Genomic DNA, 25,109 nt, shown 5'->3' with positions numbered 1-25,109 from the left:
GGAGATGAAACATCAACTCAAAGGAAGTTCATTTTATAAAATTCTTAGGATTAGTAAAATTACAAAATGATTGTAAAAGGTTAATTAGAAGACAGAATAATGACTTTAAGCTGCTTTACAGACGGAGCACCACGTGTTTCTCTTGATGACGTCATAATCTACTTTTATCACAAAATGATTTCAATGATTTCCTCATATGTCATATAGTGAAGATGGATACAATCTTAATGCACAATGGTTCCAAGTCTGATCTAAGGAACTGAAACATTTGATTTAACTTCTCTCTGTCTGGATCTTCTTAAATCTGACTCCAATAAAACACTGAGTATGACAGGAATAAGACAACATGTCTGTGCCGATAAACAATTTAGTTCTAGAGACAGATTTTTCTGGAAAAATATTCTTAGAGCCTGTATTCACAAGCTTGGGACTCTGGCAGCTTAATCAACTCTTGGAGAGCAGCACAAAGACTTCCTGCTGGGTTACCTCACTTCCTGAAGCTGCTCCTCTGTGTAAATCTTAGAGTTCATAATGCTGCAGCAAAGAAGAAAGCTTATCGACTTAAAATAACTGAAGACTAAATGTGATGTGGATGGAATGAAATGAAAATGTAATCAGATGAAAGCAGAACCAGAACATCAGATTTCAGGAACAGAGTAAAACTAAAAGTTCAATGCAGTTACTGTCATATCAGTTGTACTGTCATACTGTCATATCAATCAGAATCATCTGAAGTTCATATTTTAGAGCCATTTTCTAGACCGGCTTGTAAAAACATGAGCAGTCAACAGGAAGAATAGAACTTATATTTTAATTGAAACTTATATTTTAATTGAAACTTATATTTTAATTGAAACTTATATTTTAATTGAAACTGTTTGCTCATTAATGTATTTAATAATCAGTTAATGCACATTCTGCTGAGTCATCTCAAGTTATTCTAAAGTATTTAGCAACCAATCAGGAAAGACCTCTTAAAAGATAACTATTTATGATAAAATCTTGTTCAAATACTGATAACCAGTTCATCATATTTTCACTTTTACACATTAGAGATTGGAGGAAATTTCAATTTGATACTCAATGTAGATTAAAACAGAAAATAATAGAAAAAAACTCCTGGATTAAATCAAAAAGTGAATTATTTGGGTCTGAATTGTGCTTTGTGTTTTGACACAATGAAATGTAAAAGCATAATTTGATCACAAATTCATCTTATTATGAGTAATGATGATGTCCTGATCACTATGGCAGTGATGGAAGAAGCCAGACAACATGCATCCAGTCGCTTCCTGCTGACAGACCAAATTAGTGGCCATTTATTTCTGGAACAAACTGCGTGTTCATCCCTCTGGTGTCCTCTAGGAGGCGCCAAGTGCAGCTAATGAAGGGAGAATAATGATGAGGTAACATTTGATCTCTTGTAAAATAGAGATCAAGTTTGAGTTGTTTTTGCTATTTGCAGCATTTCTTCCTTTTGCTCCTGTTTTCTGTGATTTCAGCATTGTGTGTGTGCACAAGAGGTCACTTAAGTAAGAACGACTCATAAAGTTTAGATACTTACAAACAATCAAGACCGTAGATTGTACCCAAAAGACAACAAGGAGCTACAGAAGGGCATGTAAAACCAGGCTGCAGTTTAGGTCAGTCGCTGCAGGGAGCTCTGCTGCAACGCTAAAGAGTTACAATAATCTAAAGATGATGTCATGAATGCATGGACAGCTGTGCATCCATGCATTCAGAGTAAGATAACGTCTTACCTTAGCAAAGGTCCTCGGCTGAAAGAAACTGACTTTGATAACAGCGCTAATATGTCTATCAAATTTAGGATCAACAATCACCCAGAGATTTTACAAATGGAGATTTACAGAGAAACTCCTATTTGAGACACAGGATTGAAACCACTTGGACATAATTTGGTGCTGTACCTTTAAATTCAAACAATTGACTCCAGACAGGCCACTTCTGAAAATAAAAGTAAAATAACTGCTGATTTTTCCTCATCAACAGTTAAAAGAGGATCATTTCAAACTTTTAAAAGGTTTATTTTAAAACCAGACTGAAATTTTACACCAATTTTATTTAAGTCACAATGAAGTTGGGCAAAAGCAACTTCCTCTAAAATGTTTCACAGAAATGTTGTCTAGTTCCAAATATTCTGTCTGTAAATATAAAATAGATTATATTTTCATTTAGTCTGTGGCATCTCAATGAATTGTTTGGCGTAATTCCTCCAGAATCACCAGGAAGTTCAGCTGATTAAAGCAGTCAGTTTGACTCAAAATAAAGGCCACCTAAAAACAAATACTTAAAAAAAAAAAAAAAAGTCTAGTCTGGAACTAGACAACAGGTTGAACTGAGGCTGATGAACCACAGCATGCTTCGGAGAAAACATCCAGACATCAGAGAAGAACTGATCATTTTAACTGGGTGCCCAAAGTGGGTGGTGGCGGCCCGGCATCCTGCATGTTCTGGTTCCCTCCCTGCTGGTAGCAACAGCAGGGAGGGAACTGCTGAGGTCAGCAGGTCAGCGTTCTCCTTACACCTGATAATGAGCCGTTATTGGATCCAGGTGCATTAAACCATGCAGGATGCCGGGCCTCCAGAACCGACTTTGGGCCCCACTGGTTTAACAATACATGGACCAATACAGTCAAAAATCTACAAACAACAGCTGGGAATGGTGTCCAGAGAGCATGAGAAGGATTTAACCTTTTAATAATTTCAGTAAATTCATAAAGGGACAGAGGCTCAAAACATTCAAAAACTGTTGGAGCGGCTGGATCCACACCAGACAGAATAAATGTTTCTACCAAAGGTCAGGAAGTCTTCACAGAGACCAGATGAAGGTTCGCAGAATCTCTGTCAGCGGGACGCACAAAATATTGGGACAGTTTCAAAAACAAGGAATGACAAGAAACATACATTCTGCAGCTTTAGTAGCTCTTTGATAATTTACAAGAAGTATTTAGAAAGAAACCTGAAGAAGATCTTTGCTCCACCTGCGTTCATGTCTGAGTTCATGTGTTTGTTCATTCAACCAGCATTGTGTCATTAGCTCCAGCCTAAACGGGGCTGCAGAGTCCAAAACCTCCATGTTTTATTACAATGAGAAATTAGTTTACCTGGATAAAGGTTTTGTGAATCAGAAGGATTTATTTTGCTAAAAATGCCAGAGAATAAAGTTTGGGAATTTATGGTAGGTGATCCCACTCTGACAGTTTAACAGAAAACAGTGAAGCAAAAATGGTCAGAAAAATGTGTTTCACAGAACTCAGTCATATTTACATTGAGGTCAAAAGTCAGCACCAAGTCCAGGATGTGATGTTTCTCAGGTGAAAAGAGTCAATGAAGTTTAAAAACTCTTTAGCCAGTGGTCTGGATTTACAGGAGATATGTGAGCTGAAGTTGTCACAAAGTCCCTGAAATCCTGAATCAAATCCTGATTAAACTTCGGCAGCCAGTTCACCAGAGCACACAGGACCAGACTGTCAAAGTTAACCGTTCATGACTCGAGACGCAGCTCTGAACTTCCTGAAACACAAAGCAGAACTGACAGGAAGTTAAAACATTTGGGATTGTTGCTGCGTTACAGTTTCTGATGCGTCTCATGAAAGGATGCAGGTTGATTTTGGATCTTCATGATCCAGAAGCTGCACAACCAGTTCATCTATTTCTCGTTCATGAACTTTCTGAAGGTTTTCAGTTTCCTGTTCGTTTTTCACTTGCTTCAGCTGGTTTTCATGTCTTGTCAACAATTCCTTGATTTTTTTCACATGTTCTTTCTTTCTGGTGACACATTTCACCAAGTCGACGATTTGCTTGCGGTGCTTTGCTCTGGCTTCCTTTTCGTTGAGCTCTTTGAGCGCCTTCAGCATGTCATATTTCTCATCTTTGTCCTTCATTTGTTTTTCATGCACTTTTTTCTGAGCTGCAAATTCTTGGCTGTATTTCTCTTTGAACTCATTAAACTCTTCAGCTTTCTTTCTGGCTTCTTCCTCATGAGTCTCTCTTAGTTTCTTCACCTCCTTCTGATGCTTCTCATCTTGTTCTTCTCTGAACTTTGCCTCCTTTTCTGCTCTCATATCATATTCTTGTTTCTGTTTTTCATATTCTTGTTTCAGTCGCTCATACTCGTCTTTCAGTCTTTTCTCCTCCTTTTGCCTCTGTTTATCTTCTTGCTTGTTTTTCTCCTTTAACATTTTCACTTCTTTCTCCCAGGCTTCATGCTTCTTTAATACTGATTGATGTTTCTGGATGCCTGTTTCTGTTTTAGCTTCTTTCAGTTTTTCTTCCCATTCTTCTTTCTCACGTTTCAGTTTTCTTTTTTCTTCTTTTCTCCTGACTTGCTCCTTAATCTTTTCTTGCTCTGCCTCCTGTAGACACTTCTCTATATACTTGATTTTTATGTCTTTCTGTTTAATTTGTCGTTCAGTTTTTGCTTTTTCCTCCATCATCTCCCTTTCCATGTCGCCTTTTTCTTTCTGATGTTTTCTTATTAGTCCCTCAATCTTTTGCTGCATCTCTTCTTCCTTTTCTTTCAGAATTTTTTCCATTTTTCTCCGTATTGCTGCTTCAGCTTCCTGCAGCATGTCGTTGGTGAAGCAGCTGCCTCCATTTTCCTCTACCATGTCATCAATCTTTTTGAGCAGCTCTGTGACTTGCGTACGGTCCTGGTCGTTGTAGTTTTCAAACACATGGTATCTTCTTCCACAGTCCTCAATGAGCTTCTTAAAGGACTCATCTGAATTCTCTTCAATAAACCCTTCAATAGATTTATTATGACGTTCCAGTTCACCTCCATGTGTGAATAGGATGATGGTGAAGTTCTCTGAACTTTTTCCAAAACCTTCCTTTACAAATTTTAAAGTCTCCTTTTCCTCTGGTGTTAATCGTCTGATTGGTAAGACCAGCAGGAAGACATGTGGACCTGGAGCCAGGAGACTCATGCATTTCAGCAGCTCTTCTTGCACTTCTTCATGAGACAAAGTGTTGTCAAACAGGCCTGGAGTGTCGACCACAGCAACAGGACGGCCGTCCACTTCACACTGGGCTTTCTGGCAGCGCTTTGTGACTGAATCTGGAGCTGGTTTGGCTTCAAAGTAGTTTCTTCCCAGGATGGTATTTCCTGAGAAACTTTTTCCGCAGCCAGTTTTCCCGATCAGAACGATCCTGAGACACTCGGGCCCCTCCTTCTCCGAGTCCCCTGTAACAGAAACGGTCCACAGGTCAACTGGCTCTACATACCAACTGAGAAGATGAGTTCACTGACAATTGGAAAAAAGCAATATCAACAGAATCAGTTATCAGATTAAAAATAATGATGAAAACATCTGGAAATAATGAACATCTCTTCACTGTAACAAAACCAATTTGACGGATTCACCTCACTGCGCATTAGAGTTTCAGATGCTGATTCTGTTCAGACCAGAAGTCACAGAGAAAAGGATCAACTGGTTCCAAGAGTTTTACTTCCCAACTCTTTCTTGAACTGAACTATTTGGCTAATCTCTTCCTAATAATCAGAAGGACTTGATCACTTTGGTATATTTCCAATTTTTTTAATAAATGTTTTTGGATAACAGATATTCATTGCCAAACTGTACCTATTGTTAAATAATTTTCTTTATGTAGAAAAGACTTAATGATACTCACCCATTAAGATCATTTTTGGTGCCTGGTTTGGCAGCTGGGCTTGTAGTCTGGTGATGATCTTACGTAGTTGTATGACTTTATCCTTGTAGGCTCCTGCCAGGGTGTTTGATGTGAAGGATTTCTGTCTCATCTTTTCCACAGACTCTATTACAGTAGAGAACTGCTTCCTGTCATTGCGATTGACAACAACGTATCTTCTTCCACAGCTCTGAATGAGATCCTTGATGTCTTTGTCTCGTTTAATAAAGTTATCAACAGCTGGAGCTGTAGGATCTGAGTCTGTAGTGAAGAGGATGGTGGTGAAGTCATTGACTCTGGAGCTGAATGTGTCCTGGATGGTGTGTAACTCTCCCTTGTCTTCATCAGTGAGGGGACCCACAGGCAGGACCAGGATGAAGGCGTGGACACCCTCAGGATCACAGAGGGAGACACACCTGAAGGATTCCTCCATCACTTCCCGCTCAGATTTTCCATACAGTGCAGGCAGCTCCACCACAGAAAGCCAACGTCCAAACACCTCTCCCTGGTTTCTAACACTCTCTGAAATCTTGGAGACTGACTGAAGCTCTCTCTGACCTAGAATGACCTTGGCTGCTGCCGTCTTCCCTGCCCCTCTCCTCCCAAACAGAACCAGGTTTATCCAAGGCGAGGTCTGTTCATATTTCATGGCTTCTTCACCTTCTTTGACGGTCAGGAAGGCTCCTCTGTTTTTGTTAGCAATATCTTCAATATTCAGCATTAATTTCTGGTGATTATTTTCACTTAGGTTGTACTTCCGACCTTCACATTCTCTGATTAGTGAATTTAGAGCAAAACTTGTTTCATTCCCTTCTTGAGTTATGACAACCATTGAGTGTTGAAATGCATCTTCTCTGAACAAACTCAGGGTGTCCTTCAGAGTGAGTCCGTCTTTCTCTGTGAAGTCTGAAGGTTTCACTAAGAGCAGCAGGACATTTGGTCCAGGAGGACAAAGATTCACACAGCTTCTCAGTTCTTTTAGGACTTTATGAGACTGAAGTTCAGGAGTTTTCACTACAGTCAATAACTTTCCATTCCACGACCCTTGCTCATCTGGCTTGGCTTGATAAAATGTTGGTAGTCGAGTAATTTTTTTCTCAATGATAAAGTTGCAGAGTTGTGTCCTCTTTGACTGAGTTGCTCCAAGAAGCAAAATCCTGAGACCTCGTTCTGTAAAACAACACACCGAGTTATTGAATTTCAATTAAAAACTGCTGTCAAAGATTGTTATAACGACTGACCATAGATAGATAGATAGATAGATAGATAGATAGATAGATAGATAGATAGATAGATAGATAGATAGATAGATAGATAGATAGATAGATAGATAGATAGATAGATAGATAGATAGATAGATAGATAGATAGATAGATAGATAGATAGATAGATAGATAGATAGATAGATAGATAGATAGATAGATAGATAGATAGATAGATAGATAGATAGATAGATCTGATCTGCTTTAACACACAGAAAATGTCATAGAGCTGTAACTTTGTATTTGAAAGTTATTCCACCTCAATGTTTTATGGCAAATTTTTTGATTTTGAGGGTTGGCCACGCCCACATGCTGTGATGCAGCAAAAGTTTTTGATAACTTATGACCTTCAATGCCTCAGGACTGTGGTGAGCGATTCTTAAGTCTGCATGTCAAAAGCTGCATTATTTTGATCAGACACAACTTGTGTAAAAGAGACAAAATGGTCGATTTCCTGATTGATTAGGCCATGGTTCCAAGAGACGTATTTGAAGGTCCTGACAAGATGCACGTTTACAGTGGCTTGCAAAAGAATTCATAATCCATTGAACATTCCCATATCTGTCATGTTCCAACCACAAACATAGATATAATGCATTAGAATTTTATGTGAAAGGCCAACATACATGTGTGAATTAGAACATAACTTGATTCAAAACATTTCTTACAAATCAGCCCCAAGTCATGCTTTGACCAACAGTCTTGAAACTTGGCTCCTGTGCCATGAACAACATACATTCGTACTTTGGACTTTGGTTTGGAGTCGATCAAACTCCTCCTAGGCATTTTGAGTGATCGGTTTGAAACTTGGTCAGTTTACTCAGTAGGCATGGGGGGTAAAAAGTTATCAAAATGGTGAGTTCTTGAATATGCTGAAGGGGCGAGGCCAGACCTCAAAGCTTGACATCATAAAATGAAGAGGAACATGTTATATCTCATACAAGATCAGTCACTGGGACATCAAACCTTCTGTTATTGATCCACATCTAATCAATGACATTACTTAATGGTCAAATCATGATGTCACTAATGTCACCCCAACCCTGCCTGAGAACAGGAAGTGAAATGTTTTACTTTGAAAGGCCCATCTCTGACCCCCTTAAACTAATCAGGACTATCTTGTGTCAGAAGTCACAAGATTTCTGACACAAGAAGTCTAGTTAGATAGTTGGTGTCACTATCTTTAAAACATGTCTGCACTCAGGTGGGACCTGGTGGTGCAGTGAAGTCATTCTTTAAACCACTGCGATACATTTGGCTCTAAATACCACAAATGCAGGCCGAGCCACAATGATCACCCTGAGTGCAGACATGATGTCCCTACAGGAATCCAGCCCAATATTTTGAGGGTATGACCCAATGCCTTCTCAGCACACCTGAGAAATCTTTAAAAAATATCAGCCTCAAGCCATGCTTTGACCTCCAATCATGAAACTTGGCAGATCTCTGTAACTTATCAAGACTTTGTCTCTTTTAGAGACATTGTGTCTAAGCAAGCTCTACAAAGACTAATGGGGATCCTTAAAGGTTATTTATTGTTTAGGAGCTCAGGAAACTATATAATTATATTGTAATTTGACTCCATTGTGCTACTAGATGATGATGATGATGATCTACACCATCACATTGGTGTGATAGTTTGATGATATCAGTTAAGCCCCACCCTCTAAAAGAAGAAACTGAGGATTATTTGGTGACTCTGATTTTAAATATTTTGTACAGTATCCTTGAATATCAAGAAAATGTATATTGTAAAATGTACAAATTACTTTAAAAGTTGAATATCTGGTAAATCAGATAAATCAATCATCATATGTATTGCTTTATGCCATCTAGTAGAACTCTTTATAAATTAATGAATATTATAAACTTGCATATTTATTGGAATCACCAATGAAACAATTTAAATAAATCAACCAAGCAGTTTTTCTTTGCCAGACTTACCAGCAGCAGAACCCAAACGAGCGTCTCTCATTGGTTTGATGCTCGGCTTGTCAAGGATTAAATGCTTCTCTCTGTTGATCTTTAGAAAGTTCCCAAGTGACCTCAGCATCTCAGGAAATTCAGTATCTCCAAATATGAGAGAGTTATTTTTGCATCTTCTGATCAGTTCTTGTAAGTTCTTGTTTAAACTTGGTTCCTTCAGCTTAGATGTTGAAATGAGAACCACTGAATGATCAAACGCTTGATCACTAAAGAGATCCAGGACTTCACAGAATCTCCTGTGTTGCTCATTTGTGAAGCTTTCAGGTTGAACAACCAGCAAGAACAAGTGAGGTCCAGGATCAGAGAGGCTCACACAATGTTCCACGTGTTCTTTAAGTTTGCCTTGAGGAATCTTTGAGTGAAGCAGATCTGGGGTGTTGATGACAACCACGTTTGTCTCCTGGATCATTTCATGGACTCTGATGGGAGAGTTTGGTTGCTCTTCAGTGCTGAAGGCAGACACTCCCAGAATTGAGTTTGCAATTTGACTCTTTTCTGCCCAGCTCTCCCCCAAGAGGACAAGCCTTAACTCTGCCACTGTAAAAAAAATACATAACAATAACTGCAATAGACTGCAAATTAAATATGATGCATGACAACCTGGAGTTTTCCCCAACTTACTGCTGGGTGGCAGGATTTCTCTGCTTTTTCTCCTCCTTATTTGAGGTTTTCTCTCTGGAACAGTAAGAGCAATTGAAAAAAGAGCTTATCATTGTATTCTGTAAAGTAGTTTTCAAGTATTTTACTTTTTAAAGGCGTATGGGATAATGATTAGAAAGTTATGGGAACATAAGGAAACAGAAGGAAAGCTTGTCAATCATCTAGGGTGGCAGTAGGACCAGAGTCCAACTCACCTAGTGATGACACAGAAAGCCATCAAAATTTGGCATTTTACATTCCCCTCCTATAAAATTCAACTACCGGAGTGTAAAACAATACTTGTGCTATCTAAAGCAGGAGGACTTTGATTCAGACAAAGCTCAGGAGAAATGTTGTAGTCACATGAAAATAAAATCTTGATTTTTGTATGAGTTCAACCTGGGAAGTCGGAGCTGAGATTAACAGCTAACACTGTTGGATAAGTCAGGTCTCTATAGCAGGCCCCCAGGGGCCATGGTCTGCTGTGCCTCCTTTAAAGCTATACTTCCCTCATGCAAACACAACTTTTAATCTTTTCTGTTTGGAGCTGCTGGTGTTCCTTTTAACACTGATTTAGAAACATTCTTACATCTGTCAGGACAGCGGAGGTTAACATTAAAGGGTTAAATTTTACCTCAGCAGAGGTACAACGGCACCATAAAATGTCATAACTCACTATAAATATTTTACAAGTCAGGTGTGGCTGTTGTCAAGGTTGCTTGGTTCACAGCCAACAAAGCACCTGAAATTAGCATAATTACAATATGGTGAAGTTTCTTGGTTTGTTTTATGTTTCTAAGATTATTTTGGTTACATGTGAGACCCTAACACGTCTCACAAGAGGAAATACACAAAAACAAGCTTTACTTCAATTGTGGCATGTTACAGGATGTATTTTAATTGCTCCCCAAATAAAAAGGGAATCTATCAGAAGAATATAACATTTCTGTAAAGTTACTTCATGCTGTTTAAATTAAACAAATAGCACATGTTAGTTTGTTGACTCACCAGATGTTCCTGTGGCCATGATGTCACGTCACATGGGGGGGGGTTTGCCTATTTCCAGTGGTGATTGGGAGAAGATGCTTTAATAACATCAATAAATATGATTATTGTTAGACAAAGGTCTCTTATCTCAAAACATTTTACTTTTCAGTGAATGAAACAAAACTGCCTTTCACTAAATGTTTATTTATACTGCTTAGTCAAATGATGCATTGTGTTTTTAATACCTTCTAATCCAGGTTTACCAAGTGAACAACTGTTAATTTTCAAAAGAAAATAAGAAACAATAAAATGAAGATACGTTTTTGTTTCAATTCGTTGGAAAATAAAATCTCTCCAGATAAATCCTCATTTGCTACCTGATTACCAATTATGAATGTTCGCTGCTGTCTTGAAGCAGTAATCATATAGTGACTTTTACTCTTCATTACTAATTTAATGTAAGTTCTCTATACTTACAAAAAGCTGATTTGTCTACATTTGAACTGTCGCTTGTTGCCCTTTTCACTGTGGCTCAAATATAATATCATGTTCATGTGAACTTTGGACCTCATCAGAATCATCTGCCGTCTGAACAAAATTGATATCTTATTGGATCCACATACTCAGATTATGTCAACAATACATTGAATTAATTCACTAGATTCTCTCACTGGATCTCCAACTTCTAGAGACACAAGGTGTTTGTGAAGAAGACATGAAATCAACTAGTTTAGCTGCTTATCGATGACTGTTAACTTTACATGACATGCTGATTGTTCTGATCATGTTTTAAAAGGTTTTGATTAGTTTTACCAACCTGACATGTCAGATAGTCGATGCATCACTGGCTCTTTGTGCTTCTAAACAAACGTCTTCATGCTGAAATAAAACCACTCTGGTCTCCTTGTCCGGTTCCCCACCGGCTCAGTGGGTGGAACAGCCGGCCAAGGTAATGTTTAACCTGTAGGATTGAATGTAGTAGATTCAGATACTCTTGTTTTCCAGCCTCAGTTTGATTCACGAATTAGCACTGGAGTCTGAGACTATGAAGACATTTTGTGTGATGAAGCTCTCTCTCTCCGTCCAGCAGCACTTCCTGCCACACATCCCTTCTTCTTTTCAACGTTCAGTAATAATCTGTAAAGTTAAACCCTCGCTCTGCTCCTGTGTCTGTTATTATGTTTGCAGGTGGAGCTTCAGTCACAGAATGATTCCCTCCAACTCCACATGTTGGACATGATAATCTGGATTATTTATATAAGCATATGTTATCATACAAATCATGTTCTGTGTGTTGAAATGTGGCACACAAACTTCTTTCTTTAATCTGAATCCTTAGACTTACAGCACGTCTCAGTTCATCTTGTGTTTAAAAGCCTGAATATTTGTGGTAGTGTGTCTGAATGTCATTTTAAATTGACCTAATTTAACACTACAGAATCTAATGAAGCTTACTGATGATGAAGCTTTGCTGTCTGGAAACAGTGGACTGAAACTTTGAAAGGCTTTCATGTTTCTCCTCTAATTATTTTTCAAACAAAAAGAAGACAAACTTTATCATGAACAGAAAATCTCCCACATGAAATATTTACTGACATAAAGGAAAAACTGTCTGATTATTCTTATTCTAATCAGTTCAGCAGATGTTTCTCCAGAAAATAAAGTAGAAAATCAGAGCATACTATGAACCAAATACTGAAAGAAATAAAGAATTAATATGGACATTTTTTATAATAAATAATTGAAGAAATTATTACTTGATCATTTAATTAGAATCAGGTGATTCACTAATTGCTTCAAAAATAAGCTGTTTAATTAGATGAACATTTAAAATATCTCTTGTATATTTGAGCTGTTCTGTCTGGATGGTCATGAATTAGTTTAACTGGAACCATTTTCTGCTCAGGGCCCCAGAAATTCTTTGTTCGCCTCTGGCGGCCTGTGTTCCACTGTTATTTAAGGATTAATTTTTAGGTTAAAATACGCTGATGTTCGCCTGGCAACCTCGCTATCACTGAGAGTGAAAGATACTGGATGAAATATTGTATTATGGATCAACTGTTACCCTACATCTGAAGAACAGAAGCGTTTGCTTTAATTGTGCAGCCTGAGCAACAATCAGCATCACTCTCCTCAGGTGCGCCAGTCTTCAAACTGCAGAGCAGCTCCACAGATTGTTGATCTGTAAACCTGCAGAGTTTCACTGACAGGAAACAGAATCTGAGATCTGGACTGGATCCACTGAACCTGCAGGTTGGGACCAAATAAAGGTAAAACTCAACCAGAGCTGCGGCTGCAGAGTCACAGCTCATTGTTTGCATGAGCAAAAATAACTGGCAGATATTTAACAAGTTAAATTCAGTGGTGAGTTTATGGATTGACTTACATTAAAATCTCCCCAGAAATAGGAAGAAAGGCAGCTTTCATTCATCGGTTCAGGAACAAAACTGTGAACTGTTTCAAAAGTTCAAACTTTCTTTAAACTTTTGAATGTAAACCAAACTGTCATCAACTCGGTTAATTGGTCAGAAGTGTGAAGCATGCATCAATAATCGGAAATCAGAAGAAACATTTCAGAGAAGAAATCATAAATCAGGCCTCAGGCAGTTAAAACTCAACAATTCAGAGCAACAGAGAATCTGGAGCTACGTGATTATGAATGTAGCTCATAATCATATGATTATCACGTTCTTTGCATTTAATAGAAAGAAATGTATCAATCTATTTGGGCAGCAAATGCCCAGCTCTCATAAATGATCGTAGATTTCTAGATTTAAACCTGAAAGTCTTCATTTGTCTCAACCTTCAGGATTTTATTTGCTTATTTTACTGTTAGTCTGGGAGCAGATTTATTTATTTCATTGTCAGAAATAAATGTTGTTGTGTGCAAACATTGAAAAGTGAGATTAAGTTTGACTAAATTGGGAACATTCTAAAATTATTTTCTTAGTTTTTTCATCTGTTATCCCTTTTGGATGAATTCATTTTACTGTATTTTCTCTGAAGCTGAATTGATAATTAAAGCTTTTTACAGGAAACCATGAGACAAAAAACCTCTCCTATAAATCTAGAAGCTTTTTCACTTCAATAAACTTGAATAAATCCTTTATTTCACTTTGAGTTTATGGTCTGAAGTCAGATCCATGTCATTGTGTTTTGCAGCTGTTGGTTGTTTGTGGATCAGGTGATTCCTGCTCAGCGTTTCCACACCAACAGGCTCCCGTCTTTTGCATCTTATTTCCATTTCTAAATAATACGGACGATGCAAATTCCAGCTCCGCTACATCAGAACGTGTTCAGTTGGTTCTGCGGGTCTCGGAACAGAATCCAGTTTCAGGGAAGCGAATGCAAATCCAGGGAAATGTAGAGCAGATCCAGAGAGCCGCTGTATCAGAGAGAGGAGCGTCAGGCTGCAGGTAGGAACACTGACTGCACAGGAGAGTTAATTTAAGATCTGACTTTGTTTTTGAGGGAACTTTATTAATATGAACTTTATTAATATGAACTTTATTAATATGAACTTTATCAATATGAACTTTATTAATATGAACTTTATCAATATGAACTTTATTAATATGAACTTTATCAATGTGAACTTTATCAATGTGAACTTTATTAATATGAACTTTATCAATGTGAACTTTATCAATGTGAACTTTATTAATGTGAACTTTATTAATGTGAACTTTATTAATGTGAACTTTATTAATGTGAACTTTATTAATATGAACTTAATCAATGTGAACTTTATTAATGTGAACTTTATTATGAACTTTATTAATATGAACTTTATCAATGTGAACTTTATTAATATGAACTTTATCAATGTGAACTTTATTAATATGAACTTTATCAATGTGAACTTTATTAATATGAACTTTATTAATATGAACTTTATTAATATGAACTTTATTAATGTGAACTTTATTAATGTGAACTTTATTAATGTGAACTTTATTAATGTGAACTTTATTAATATGAACTTTATCAATGTGAACTTTATTAATGTGAACTTTATTAATATGAACTTTATTAATATGAACTTTATTAATGTGAACTTTATCAATATGAACTTTATCAATATGAACTTTATCAATATGAACTTTATCAATATGAACTTTATTAATATGAACTTTATTAATGTGAACTTTATTAATATGAACTTTATTAATGTGAACTTTATTAATGTGAACTTTATTAATGTGAACTTTATCAATGTGAACTTTATCAATGTGAACTTTATCAATGTGAGGGCTGAGTTTGTTTCAGAGTTTTTCTGACATTCCTGGAGTTCAGTGATCAACGTTCATCTTGTTTCCGTTGAACTGCAGCCGTCAGGCTCCTGGAGTAAAAGGACGTTTTGAGTCAAATGTGTTTATGCAGATGGAATAGTTTTAGTATTTTTCAAAATGTTTTCTAAACATTAAAATCTATCAGTGTAATCAGATCCAGCAGGTTCAGGTAAAAAGTTTGTGATTTTATTTTTCTAAAGGTTCATGGATCCGATCCGACCCGCTGACCAGAATACCATATTCACTTTATTTGTTTTCTCTCAGTCTGAGTTCAGCAGATGATCTTTTACATCATTTTCCACATTCTTTAGATACTCGGGATGAAATATGTTTGTCGGTTTCAGGCTGAGGAACCTTGCCCGTTTCCATGATGACCAGCATGAAGGGTTAGTTTGGGTTCTGAGTTCTGCTCCGTATCCAGTGACGCTTCCAACAGATCCAGACTGAACTCTGAGGCACAAACAGAAATATTGATCATGTTGAAAATTAATATTACCATTAAGGGTTTAGATCTTGTTTATTAAATGATGAAAACATGGAGGAGAAATCTGAGTTCGGATCCGTCTCATAGTTACAGTCAGACTGTATCACTGAAGTTATTGCAGCATTCAGAGAAATATCTCTGCCTGTCACTAATGCAGAAGGCTGATTGTTTCATCTGTGGTGTAATCAGGCAGTCACTGGATCATCTGATGGCCAGAAGCGGAATCTGACGGCCAGAAGCAGAATCTGACGGCCAGAAGCGGAATCTGACGGCCAGAAGCAGAATCTGACGGCCTCGGTTCAGGCGTCACAAAGTGGCTCTGCAGGTTTTCAGGTGGTTTTATTGTTGGATGTTTGTGACCTGATGTTGAAACTATGAGTTCATGGTTTTGTTGCCCCAAAGGGAGAAGATGCAGAAAAACCCCAGACTGGGATTCAAACCCACAACCTTCTTGCTGCAGGGCTTCAGTTCTACCATCTGCTCCACTGAGCTGCCCAGAAAATATCAGCAGCCGATTAAACCCAAATGTTTCAGTTTGCTGTGGGTTGTTTCTGCTGTCATAGTGATTTAAACCTTATAAACGTCAGTCTGGTCAGTGAGCTGCAGAACGAGTCAGGATTTACAGCTGGGAGAGTTTAGCTGCTGGTCCACCAACAATCTTTGATTTAGAGTCAAAAATGACTACAGGATTCACTAAAGGTCAGGAAATGAGCTGCTTACATGCATTAACTGCTTCTGGCATCATTTCTAACAGAGTTCATCCTGAAGGTGGAAGATAAAACTGACCAGATGAAGAAATGAATCAGGATAGTTAACAGTTTAGCAGCTCAACGGCTGCTAAACTGGGGAAACTTTACTGAAAAACTGAGCAGGAGTTGTGTCATTATTGGGTCAGAACCGTCAGTTTGGGAACCTTCTGACATATTTTTGTGATTACAGTGAATCTGACGGCCTGTCAATCATATTTCTATTTACAATTGAAATATGATTGACACCATATTAGCTCTGTATTTTTCTCCCTCCTAGCTGTGAGGAAGTCATGATGGAGTGAAGACTGAAGCTGGAAGCAAACACTGTCGCTTCCTGATCTCCGGCCGTTCCCTGTTCTCCGGACGCTCCCGGTTTTCCTGAAGCTCCGCCTCCATCCGGCGGCTCGGCTTCCTCTCGTCTCGGTCATGAATCCATACGGAGACGATGTGTCTGGGTTTTCTGGCGGTCCGGTTCCGTACTCGGCCTCTAACCCCAATTACTCCATGGATCCGTCGGTTCCTCCAATCATCCAGACGGGTCACAGCTCTCTGCCCCCCCCTGCTGCCCATTTCCCACCCGCCCTCCCAGGCCCCGCCCTCCCAGGCCCCGCCCCCAGCTCCATGCTGCCGGCCTTCAGCCCCACCGGTAACCCCTACGCCCCCGCCGGCCTCCACCCGCCCCAGCTCTCTGTCCCGGACCTCCAGCCGCCCCAGACGGAGTTCTCTGACGAGTCGGGTCCAGACCTGGAGTGCGCCATCTGCTTCAGCCAGTTCAACAACGTCTTCCGCTGCCCCAAGATGCTGAACTGTAAGCACACCTTCTGCCTGGAGTGCCTGGCGCGTATGAACGTGAAGTCTGCGGAGCCCAGCGCCATCCTGTGCCCTCTGTGCCGCGGCCTGACCCCGCTGCCCCCCCTCGGCCTGCCCAAGCTGGCCACCGACTCGGACGTCCTGTCCTACCTGCCGGCCGCCATGCAGAGGGTCTACAGCATCCGCTTCATCCGCAACAAGGGGAAGCTGCAGGTCAAAAGGTCAGCCTCACCTGGAGTCACACGGATTCAGGCTTTTCTGTCTAAAACAGATTCGACTTCCTGCAGAATATCAGCTCCTTTAAAACTAAAAGGTCAGGGGTCACTGTGTTAAGGTGGCAACGCTCACTCAAAGGTTGACCTTTGACCTTAAAATGACAGCAGCACAAACCAAACGTTGACACAAATTTTGTTCACAATTTTAATTTGAAGAGGCGGCGATGAAAACTTGACTCAGATCAGTTTCATGTGTTCTTCATTCTAATAAAATCCAACATGGCCGCTCAGACACTTTAGTTCTGGAAAGTATCAAAAATCAGATTCTTGTTTTTTTCCATCAAACTGAAAATCCCACAGAATCAGATTGACCTTTGACCTGTCGATCAGACGTTTAATTTACCTCCTGGATAACAGATTAAATCTGGATTATTTCATCTCCTAGATTTAATCTGACGTTATTTGAAGAAACGCTCCGGTTTCTGGCTCTGCAGCCAAAAACACCAAAACTGAGCTGCAAACTCAAAGACCTGAGGATCCAGGACTGCAGCAGGTCAAAGGTCAGCTTTATGGGAATGTTTTTGTGCTGTTGAGTCATTTCATTGGAGCTGGTTAGTCATTAAACTCTGACTCAGATGCAGTGGTGCAGCTAAACGCTGAAAACTGAAAATGATCAGAGGAATAAACTGCAGGATTTATCCACCAATCAGGTTTCAGCTCTGATGACTCGACCTTCTGTGCTCTAAGGTCAAGGTCGTGTCAAGGTGAATGACGAACTGATCAGTGAGTCTGAGATCTGGACGCAGTAATAAATCTGAAAACACAAATAAATAGTGCGCAGCTTAGCGCTGTCCATCAGCCTCATGCACTCGCTGCTAAACGTGCTGATGGAGGACAAACAGTAACTCTGTTTATCCATCTGTGGCCAGTTTGGTTCTGACTGACCCGGTTCTGTTTCCTGCCTGCAGGTCGTCTGACGGACCGGGTCAGGCGGGTCGGCCGGGTCGCCGGTCCGTGACCTCTCTCAGGTCGGTGAACCGCACTCTGGACGTGGGGCTTCCCAGCTCGTCCTCCAGGGACGGCGGCAGGTCGGGGGACGGCGTGGGCGGCGCCCTGTTCCGGCTGACGGGCCGACCCGTCTGCCGGGCCGTCCTGCTCACCTCGGTGGTGATGATGATGGTCCTCCTCACCGGAATCGTCATCTACCTAATCACCAGCAAAAAATGACATCACTTCCTGTCTGCTGGGAGGAAGAAACTGAAATATGAATAATCTGTTTTAACCCTGAAGCTGAGCGGGACGCAACGGACCTTCATCTTCCTCCTCTGGGTCAGAACCACCTTCATCTTCCTCCTCTGGGTCAGAACCACCTTCATCTTCCTCCTCTGGGTCAGAACCACCTTCATCTTCCTCCTCTGGGTCAGAACCACCTTCATCTTCCTCCTCTGGGTCAGAACCACCTTCTGAATGATGATGATGATGATGATGCTTCACATGTGGGAAGACTTCAAAGGAAGAGCTGCTGCAGTGAAACTGATCACTTCCTGTTTTTATGTAAACGGGTCGATCCCAGGTCACAATCCGGTTGATCAGAACCGGGTCAGAGTCGGTCCAGTTTCCTTCCAGGTGAATCTAGAGGAACCAAACATGATCTGCTTCCTCTTCATCGTCAGGATCCGATCGGCTCGGCTCACGTTTTCACCTCACTTGGTTCTGCTGTTCTGCTGGCTCCAGTTCTGTTCTGGTTCTGGGTTCTATTCTGGTTTCGGTTCTGGTACCGGTTCTGTCTATGGGTCCGGTTCTGGTACCGGTTCTGTTTCTAAAGATAAACTGTTTTCTGCCTCCTGCTGCAGATTTCCCTTTTAGCCAAATGTTGTTGACAGAATCATGCAAACGATCCGGCTGTTCAGACAGAGGCTACACAGAACCAGCAGTCGGTTCCGGTCCGGTCCGACCCGTTTTGGCGGGTTCCTCCAGAAATTTGCCTGGATGTTAAAATATCAATGTTTCCACAGCAGCTCAGAGTTTTATTTCCATAAACACTCGGAGGAAACGGGTCGGTTCTCTGGGCCGGTTCTGAGGGGATGAGTTCATCTGGACGGGTCGGGTCTTTGCATGAACCCGGCGTTTGGACTCTGAGTGATAGTTCTGGTCTTTCTGACTGACCCAGTTTGATCCGAACTTTAAATTGGACCCAACAGAACCAGAACTGATTCGGATGAACTGCTGTGAATATGAAACTTGAGCTGAAATCTGAAACGTGATCCGTCCAGATCGGTTCTGGAGCGCTCTGTCCGGTCCGGTTTTACTGTGCAATGAATTCTAATAATAATGTTTATGAACTTTTAGCGCTGCAGCCACTTTGTTTTTTATCAAATTTAAATGAAGTTCAGGATAATAAATCCAACAGTTTTTTTGGTTTTGACTCAATAAAAACTTTAACTTCTGTAGATTTAAAACATTTTTAAATCCTGATCATTTTTTTTATTTTTCTACATATTTTGTATTTCAACATTTAAACTTTCATGACTGAAATATTGAATGTAAATATCAGATTTAATTCATTTTGTCCACTTTAGTTCTTACTGTAAAGCTGCATGGTCTAGTCAAAGCATGACTGGTTTGGCTGATTGGTCTATAAATTGTCCTGAGGCCTTTCTGTCCTCTGGTGACCTCTGTCCTTTGGTGACCCTGGATGGATGAAGAGACATGGCTCTGAAATGTCGTTTTGTTTCGTCAGAATCTGTTGAGTTTGAGGTTTTTATCGTTTCCTTCGGTTTGCAATAAATGGAGAAAGAAGAGCTTCATGGATTCTGTTCATCTGCAGCAGGAGTGTCAACATCCAGTCCTTAGGGCCGCCGTCCTGCAGCCTTTAGATGAGCCTCTGCTGCACCTGAGCAGAATAATAGGTCGTTGAGGCCTGGAGATCCAGGAGGAGGGAATTAAATCATTTCATTCCTGTGTTTTGTACCTGAGGCACATCTAAAAAGTGCAGGACAGCGTCCCTAAGGACTGGAGTTTGACACCCCTGCTCTACAGATTCAGCATTAAATCATTTTGCTGGGAGATTTTTATTTATTACTAAAGATAATTTATATATTCATATTCAGACATTTATAAAAACTAAACCATTTTCTAACCTCCAGGGTTTTCAGGCTTCAGAAATCTGAGCTTCAGTTTTAGATGTTTCTTTGCACTGAAACGCCTGAATGAATGAATGAATGAATGAATGAATGAATGAATGAATGAATTTAATCCTTTCACCATCTCATAAACTACGGAGGCCTGGCGGTCCAATTTTCATTAAACTCTGAAAAACGAAGGATTCTAGCCGATTCATCCTCTGAAACTGTGAAAACGCTTCTGGTCACATGGTTTGAACATTATGACGATAAATTAATAAATCTATAGATGTAACTTCTTTACATCCTTTATAGTCGTGAATAATTTAATCTGGTTTAATTCCTACAGCCGGTTCCATTCAGTCCAGTTTAATCCCAGATATCCAACATGCATCAGGTTCAGTTTATTATTCAAACTCTTAAAAACATGAAGTTTCATCAAATCGCCGACTGAAGGACAGAGAAGCTGAACTTTACAGGAAACCTGCAGTTTGATGAAGTGTCTCCCCCTGCTGGTGGGAATGAGCCTGCGCATTTCAATCTCTGGTTTTTATTCAGCTTTCATAGTTTGAGGAGAAAAGAAGAAACGCTGACGGATCATGTCATCCATTCATGCAGCGCCGTCTGCCACAGGCTCTTCTGGATGGGAGGCAGCTTCACTCTGCAACACACAGGAAGCGGGTCAGAACCGGGTCAGAACCCTCTGGAGGTTTACTCTGTTACAGCTGGAAATAACCACGTTTCATCCAGCCCCTGAATGCAACAAACTGATGAAGATTTCAGCTCCAGTCCTGTTGAATTGATCCCAAACGGACCGAAACGGTTCTGATCATTCTGGGTCTGCAGTGAATCCAAGCTGCAGTTTCAGGCTTGGAGGATTTTCATCTGCAACGATCCAAAGTCAGAAACTGACCTGGAACCAGAATGGATCCAGATTGATTTGGATCACAAATGATTTTTCTTGATCATCATCAGATCAGCTTTAAAAAAATTAAAGATAAACATTCAGAGATAATCTGGGATTTTATATCATAATTTGCTGTTTGATTCACTGGTTGCAACAGGAAAACAAAATCAATAATCAATAAATGTTTTTACAGAAACTGAGTTTTTGTTTCCGGATGGAAACCTGATGAGATCAGTCGGATCTCCATGGAAACCTGTTTCTCGGCGTCAGGCTGCGATGGGTCGGCGCGGTTCTGGGCGTCCATGAAGGTCCAGGAACCAGGTAGAGGTCTCCAGGTCTGAGTTTGGCCATGAGGAAGAGCGCCTCCTCCTCCTCCTCCTCTTCCTCCTCCTCTCTGCTGCGGCACAGACAGGACGGGAGCCGTGATTCTGAGTTCTGACCGGGTTCACGGCCCAGCTGATTCCATCCGGTTCTGGTCCCTGCAGACGGTACCTGGCAGGTTCTGTTGGACCGGCGGTCCGGTCGGCGTCCTGCGGCTCCCTGGTGTCCATCAGCCGCAGCAGGTTCTGCAGCCTCGGCTGAGATCCGGGGATTTTCTCAGAGTCCTGCAGGGAGCGACAGCAGAACCGTCACATCGCCGATCGGGTCGCATCACGGACGCTGACCTCTGATCCGATCAGACGGCGTTACCGTGGCGATGGCCGTGAGGACGGACACGGCTCTCTTCAGGTCTCCCTCCAGGTTCCTCCGTCGGCTCCGTTCCTTCTGCAGACGCTCCAGCAGCAACGCAACGGCCGACGACTTCTGACGGCATTCCTCCGACCCGGAGAGCAGACAGGACCTGGAGGAGAGAGGGAGGGAGGGAGAGAAGGAGGGATAGATAGGGAGGGAGGGAGGAAGACAGATGGAGAGAGAAGGATGGAAGGAAGGAGAAAGTGAGGGAGGGACAGAGAAATTGAGAGAATGAGGGATGGACGGAGAGACGGGTCGGTCCATGATAAAGTTCTGGTCCAGATGTTTCCATCAGACTTTCAGTGCAGATAAAAGCCGCTCGGTGCCGTGACCTCTGACCTGTAGGCCTCCTGGTAGGCCAGCAGGCTCTCCCTGGAGTTCTGCAGCTCGTTGATGTGACCCGACAGCAGTTTGCATCTCCTCCTCAGCTTCACCGATTCCTGGTGGAGAAACAAAGAGAATCAGAGAATCAGAGAGAGCTCTGGGGATTCAACCCTAACCCTAGGGTCAAGGGTTAGGGTTGACCCTAGGGTTAGGGTTTCAGATGACAGAGGGTCCAACACAGCAGCTGGTGGAGTTAATCTGACAGATTATAATCCCAGAGCGCAGCAGCAGCCGTCCTCCTACCTTCCTGAGGACGTTGATTTTCTGGTTCATCTTGTGGATCATGACTCGGATCTTGATGGACGTTCGAGAAAGGCTCTTCACTCTGTCATGCTCCGCCTTCTTCCTCCACAGCAGCACCAAACTCTGGAGCGACAGAGACTCCACGTCGGCGCGCAGCCGCTGGTGCTCCACGGTCTCCTCCTGGATCATGGCTTTGACCCGCTGCCTGATGCTGTTCATCACGTTCTGCTTCATCTCGTCGATGATCCTGAGAACAGAGACGCTGAGAACCTGCAGCGGCCGGGAGGGAATCGCTCCCTGAGCCGCCGCCACTCACTCCCGCTTCTCCAGGTACATCTTGTTGATCTCGGCGGCGTGGTGCCTCTCCAGGAAGGTCAGCTCCTTGTCCAGAGTCTTCTGCATGTCGATCTTCCGCTCCTGTTCGATCAGCTGCAGCCGCTGATCCTCTATCCTGGCAGCTGATGGGAAACATGAAATATGTTTTTATGTCTTTCATCCTCACAGCCTCTCAGTTAACATCAATAATAAACAGGATTATTTATGAAAACTCTGAGCAAGCTGGAGATTCAACAAACTCCACAAACTAAAAGTTCATCTGTCCAAATATTTGCTTTGTCATGATTTATAATCGATATTATCTTCTGCTTTATTGACTTTATAAGTATTTCAATCTAAATGAACCTCCTGACGCCATGTTTGAGTCCCAACAGGAAGTTAATCTGATTGGCTGACATTGGTCTTAACTTTGCTACACTGCCCCCTATGGGTTTGATTGAGACAGTGTTGAACTTATGTTTTCTTATATTTCTGCTTTTGCAGTGTTTGGATGGTCACATAAAGTTGATCTAAATTCTGTTCCAGGTTTTAACAGAATATTTTTACAGTTCATTTCTGAAGAGGCTCCAAAGCAACCAGAACTTCATCAGAACTTCATCAGAACTTCAACAGAACTTCATCAGAACTTCAACAGAACAGCTCGGTCACTTTAATCTGACAGATTAAAATGTTGCTGAGTTTCTATGTGTGTTTATTCCATAATTCAGAAGGAGGAACTGTTATTAAATTGAAAATGTTGTTTATTATTGCAACATGATTTTTCAATGTGATAATTAAATGTTTAATCTGACCACTGGAATATTCCCACCACTCTCATTGGATATAATCTGGGCAGTAAAACCTCCTCTGCAGCCTGATCCTCACCCTGGTTGTCTCTGTCTGAGCTCAGCTGGTCCAACGTGTCCTGCAGCTCCTGTCTCTCCGCACTGAGCAGCTGCTCCAAGGATTGGGTTTTGTGCCGGTCGCCCTGCAGCTGCCGCTCCACCTTGGCCTTCAGCTCCTCCTCGTCCTTCTCCAGCACAGACAGGTAGTGCTGCAGGTACTCCAGGATGTCGTTGGTGTCCTTCTGCAGAGCGCCGGACTTCAGGACGATGTCTTTCTTCTGCTCCTTCAGTTCATCACACTGAAGCTGGAACCTGCAGACATAAAACAAAAACATTTGTTGTTGACAGACGTGATGATTCAACGGTTTCTGATTAACATGAAAACAATGAAGACGTGTCCCTCAGACCTCACTTTGGACTGTTGTAAAGCAGAATGTTGCATAATGAAACTAAAACTTTAAGCATTCATAACATTTTTCTCATGTTTTTCTCAGATCGTATTGATCAGGCTGAGTCTGAAGCAGCTGATTGGATCTGAATGTTTGGCTGAAGTTCATTAAACTCAGTGTCCATTGTTGTTAAAGTGTTATGTTTCCCAGCAGCTAAACTGAACCTGAATGTGTAACTCAGAGTTATGAAGTGTCTTCAGATCCTCTCACTTCTCCAGCTGTTCGTCCAGGAAACTGATCTGCGTCAGAAACAAACTCTTCTCTCGCGCCGGATCCTCGGCGTCCGGCGGCTCCTCGGAGGCCTTCGCCTTGTCCTTGGCTTGAGACGAGCCGCTCGGCTTCGTGTCTTTTTCCTGCATTTTTACTGTTGATATCAGAGAAATTCACAGAAAAACAACAAGCAGGAGTTGCTGGTTGCTCAGCAAATGTTGCTCAGCAACCAGCAACTCCTGGGAATTTCAATAAAAAATTGGCAAAAGTTTCTTTATGTCTCACTAAAATAAACCTTTGCCTCAGTTGAAGGTTTTAATTTTTTCTTCCACAGTGAAGTGATGAAATATTTTCAGAAACTTGTTGATCAGAGAAAACTGATGTGTAGTAACTCGGAGGTTCCACCAGGTGGTGCTGCAGCATTAAAACATCAAACGCTGCTCATTGTTCTTGTGCAAACGGAAGGTGTCAGTGTTTCCCAGCTTTCTGTGCAGGAAGTGAAGATCTGCAGCCTCAGGCTGTAGATGCACAGAAATAAATCAGGGAGAGAAATGAGCTGCTGATCCCACATGAGAAACAAAACAACTTCCTTTGATAAAACAGACAATCGATCAGATTTTAGAGCAAAGATTCTAGAAATTAATAACTCAACACTCAGTTTTATTGTTGTTTTTTCCTGTTTGTTCATCAGTGATTGATTTGATTTTCTCAATGACCTTTGAATCATCTACAGGTTTTAAACTTAATAAATCATCTCAAACTGAAGCAGCAGCTGCAGCAATCCGATCCGATTCGATTCAATCCG

The 25,109-nt window shown here is 41.1% G+C and overlaps 3 protein-coding genes across 5 annotated transcripts; 1 reads left to right on the top strand and 2 right to left on the bottom strand.

The window, feature by feature from the left end:
* Nucleotides 1–2,047: 2,047 nt before the first annotated feature.
* On the bottom strand, nt 2,048–9,593 carry LOC129365893 (GTPase IMAP family member 8-like). The gene is made up of 4 exons (XM_055039446.1): nt 9,543–9,593; nt 8,880–9,458; nt 5,656–6,843; nt 2,048–5,206 (listed from the first exon to the last, which is right to left on the bottom strand). Coding segments are annotated over exons 1-4 (3,366 nt in total). The 5' UTR covers nt 9,544–9,593; the 3' UTR covers nt 2,048–3,608.
* Nucleotides 9,594–14,726: 5,133 nt separating this feature from the next.
* On the top strand, nt 14,727–19,352 carry LOC129365914 (E3 ubiquitin-protein ligase rnf152). 2 transcript variants are annotated; one of them, XM_055039466.1, is made up of 4 exons: nt 14,727–15,225; nt 15,513–15,656; nt 16,350–17,103; nt 18,066–19,352. In XM_055039466.1, the coding sequence occupies exons 3-4, from the start codon at nt 16,499–16,501 to the stop codon at nt 18,322–18,324; spliced, it is 864 nt and encodes a 287-aa protein (XP_054895441.1). In that variant the 5' UTR covers nt 14,727–15,225; nt 15,513–15,656; nt 16,350–16,498; the 3' UTR covers nt 18,325–19,352. The 2 variants fall into 2 exon arrangements, with proteins under 2 accessions (XP_054895441.1, XP_054895440.1); XM_055039465.1 differs by having other exon boundaries at nt 14,727–17,103.
* A 1,271-nt stretch (nt 19,353–20,623) lies between these two features.
* Nucleotides 20,624–24,501, bottom strand: LOC129365908 (cilia- and flagella-associated protein 157-like). 2 transcript variants are annotated; one of them, XM_055039456.1, is made up of 9 exons: nt 24,305–24,501; nt 23,686–23,957; nt 22,802–22,943; nt 22,486–22,732; nt 22,198–22,298; nt 21,817–21,967; nt 21,619–21,731; nt 21,380–21,523; nt 20,624–20,880 (listed from the first exon to the last, which is right to left on the bottom strand). In XM_055039456.1, the coding sequence occupies exons 1-9, from the start codon at nt 24,451–24,453 to the stop codon at nt 20,817–20,819; spliced, it is 1,383 nt and encodes a 460-aa protein (XP_054895431.1). In that variant the 5' UTR covers nt 24,454–24,501; the 3' UTR covers nt 20,624–20,816. The 2 variants fall into 2 exon arrangements, with proteins under 2 accessions (XP_054895431.1, XP_054895432.1); XM_055039457.1 differs by having other exon boundaries at nt 21,380–21,520.
* Nucleotides 24,502–25,109: the final 608 nt, after the last annotated feature.

The sequence above is a fragment of the Poeciliopsis prolifica genome, unplaced genomic scaffold, assembly GCF_027474105.1.
Source record: "Poeciliopsis prolifica strain line A6 unplaced genomic scaffold, Auburn_PproV2 SCAFFOLD014, whole genome shotgun sequence".
Taxonomy (NCBI): domain Eukaryota; kingdom Metazoa; phylum Chordata; class Actinopteri; order Cyprinodontiformes; family Poeciliidae; genus Poeciliopsis; species Poeciliopsis prolifica.
This window is presented reverse-complemented; position numbering and strand designations above follow the sequence as displayed.

Coding starts and splice junctions, on each gene's coding strand:
- LOC129365908 (XM_055039456.1), bottom strand. CDS start 24,453: ATGCAGGAAAAAGACACGAAGCCGAGCGGCTCGTCTCAAGCCAAGGAC. Junction 21,524..21,618: donor GGTCCAACAGAACCTGCCAG/GTACCGTCTGCA, acceptor TCTGTGCCGCAG/CAGAGAGGAGGAGGAAGAGG. Junction 20,881..21,379: donor AGCCTGACGCCGAGAAACAG/GTTTCCATGGAG, acceptor TGTGTGTTGCAG/AGTGAAGCTGCCTCCCATCC.
- LOC129365893 (XM_055039446.1), bottom strand. Junction 6,844..8,879: donor TCGTTTGGGTTCTGCTGCTG/GTAAGTCTGGCA, acceptor GTTGTTTTACAG/AACGAGGTCTCAGGATTTTG. Junction 5,207..5,655: donor ACCAAAAATGATCTTAATGG/GTGAGTATCATT, acceptor TTTCTGTTACAG/GGGACTCGGAGAAGGAGGGG.
- LOC129365914 (XM_055039466.1), top strand. CDS start 16,499: ATGAATCCATACGGAGACGATGTGTCTGGGTTTTCTGGCGGTCCGGTT. Junction 17,104..18,065: donor GGGAAGCTGCAGGTCAAAAG/GTCAGCCTCACC, acceptor TCCTGCCTGCAG/GTCGTCTGACGGACCGGGTC.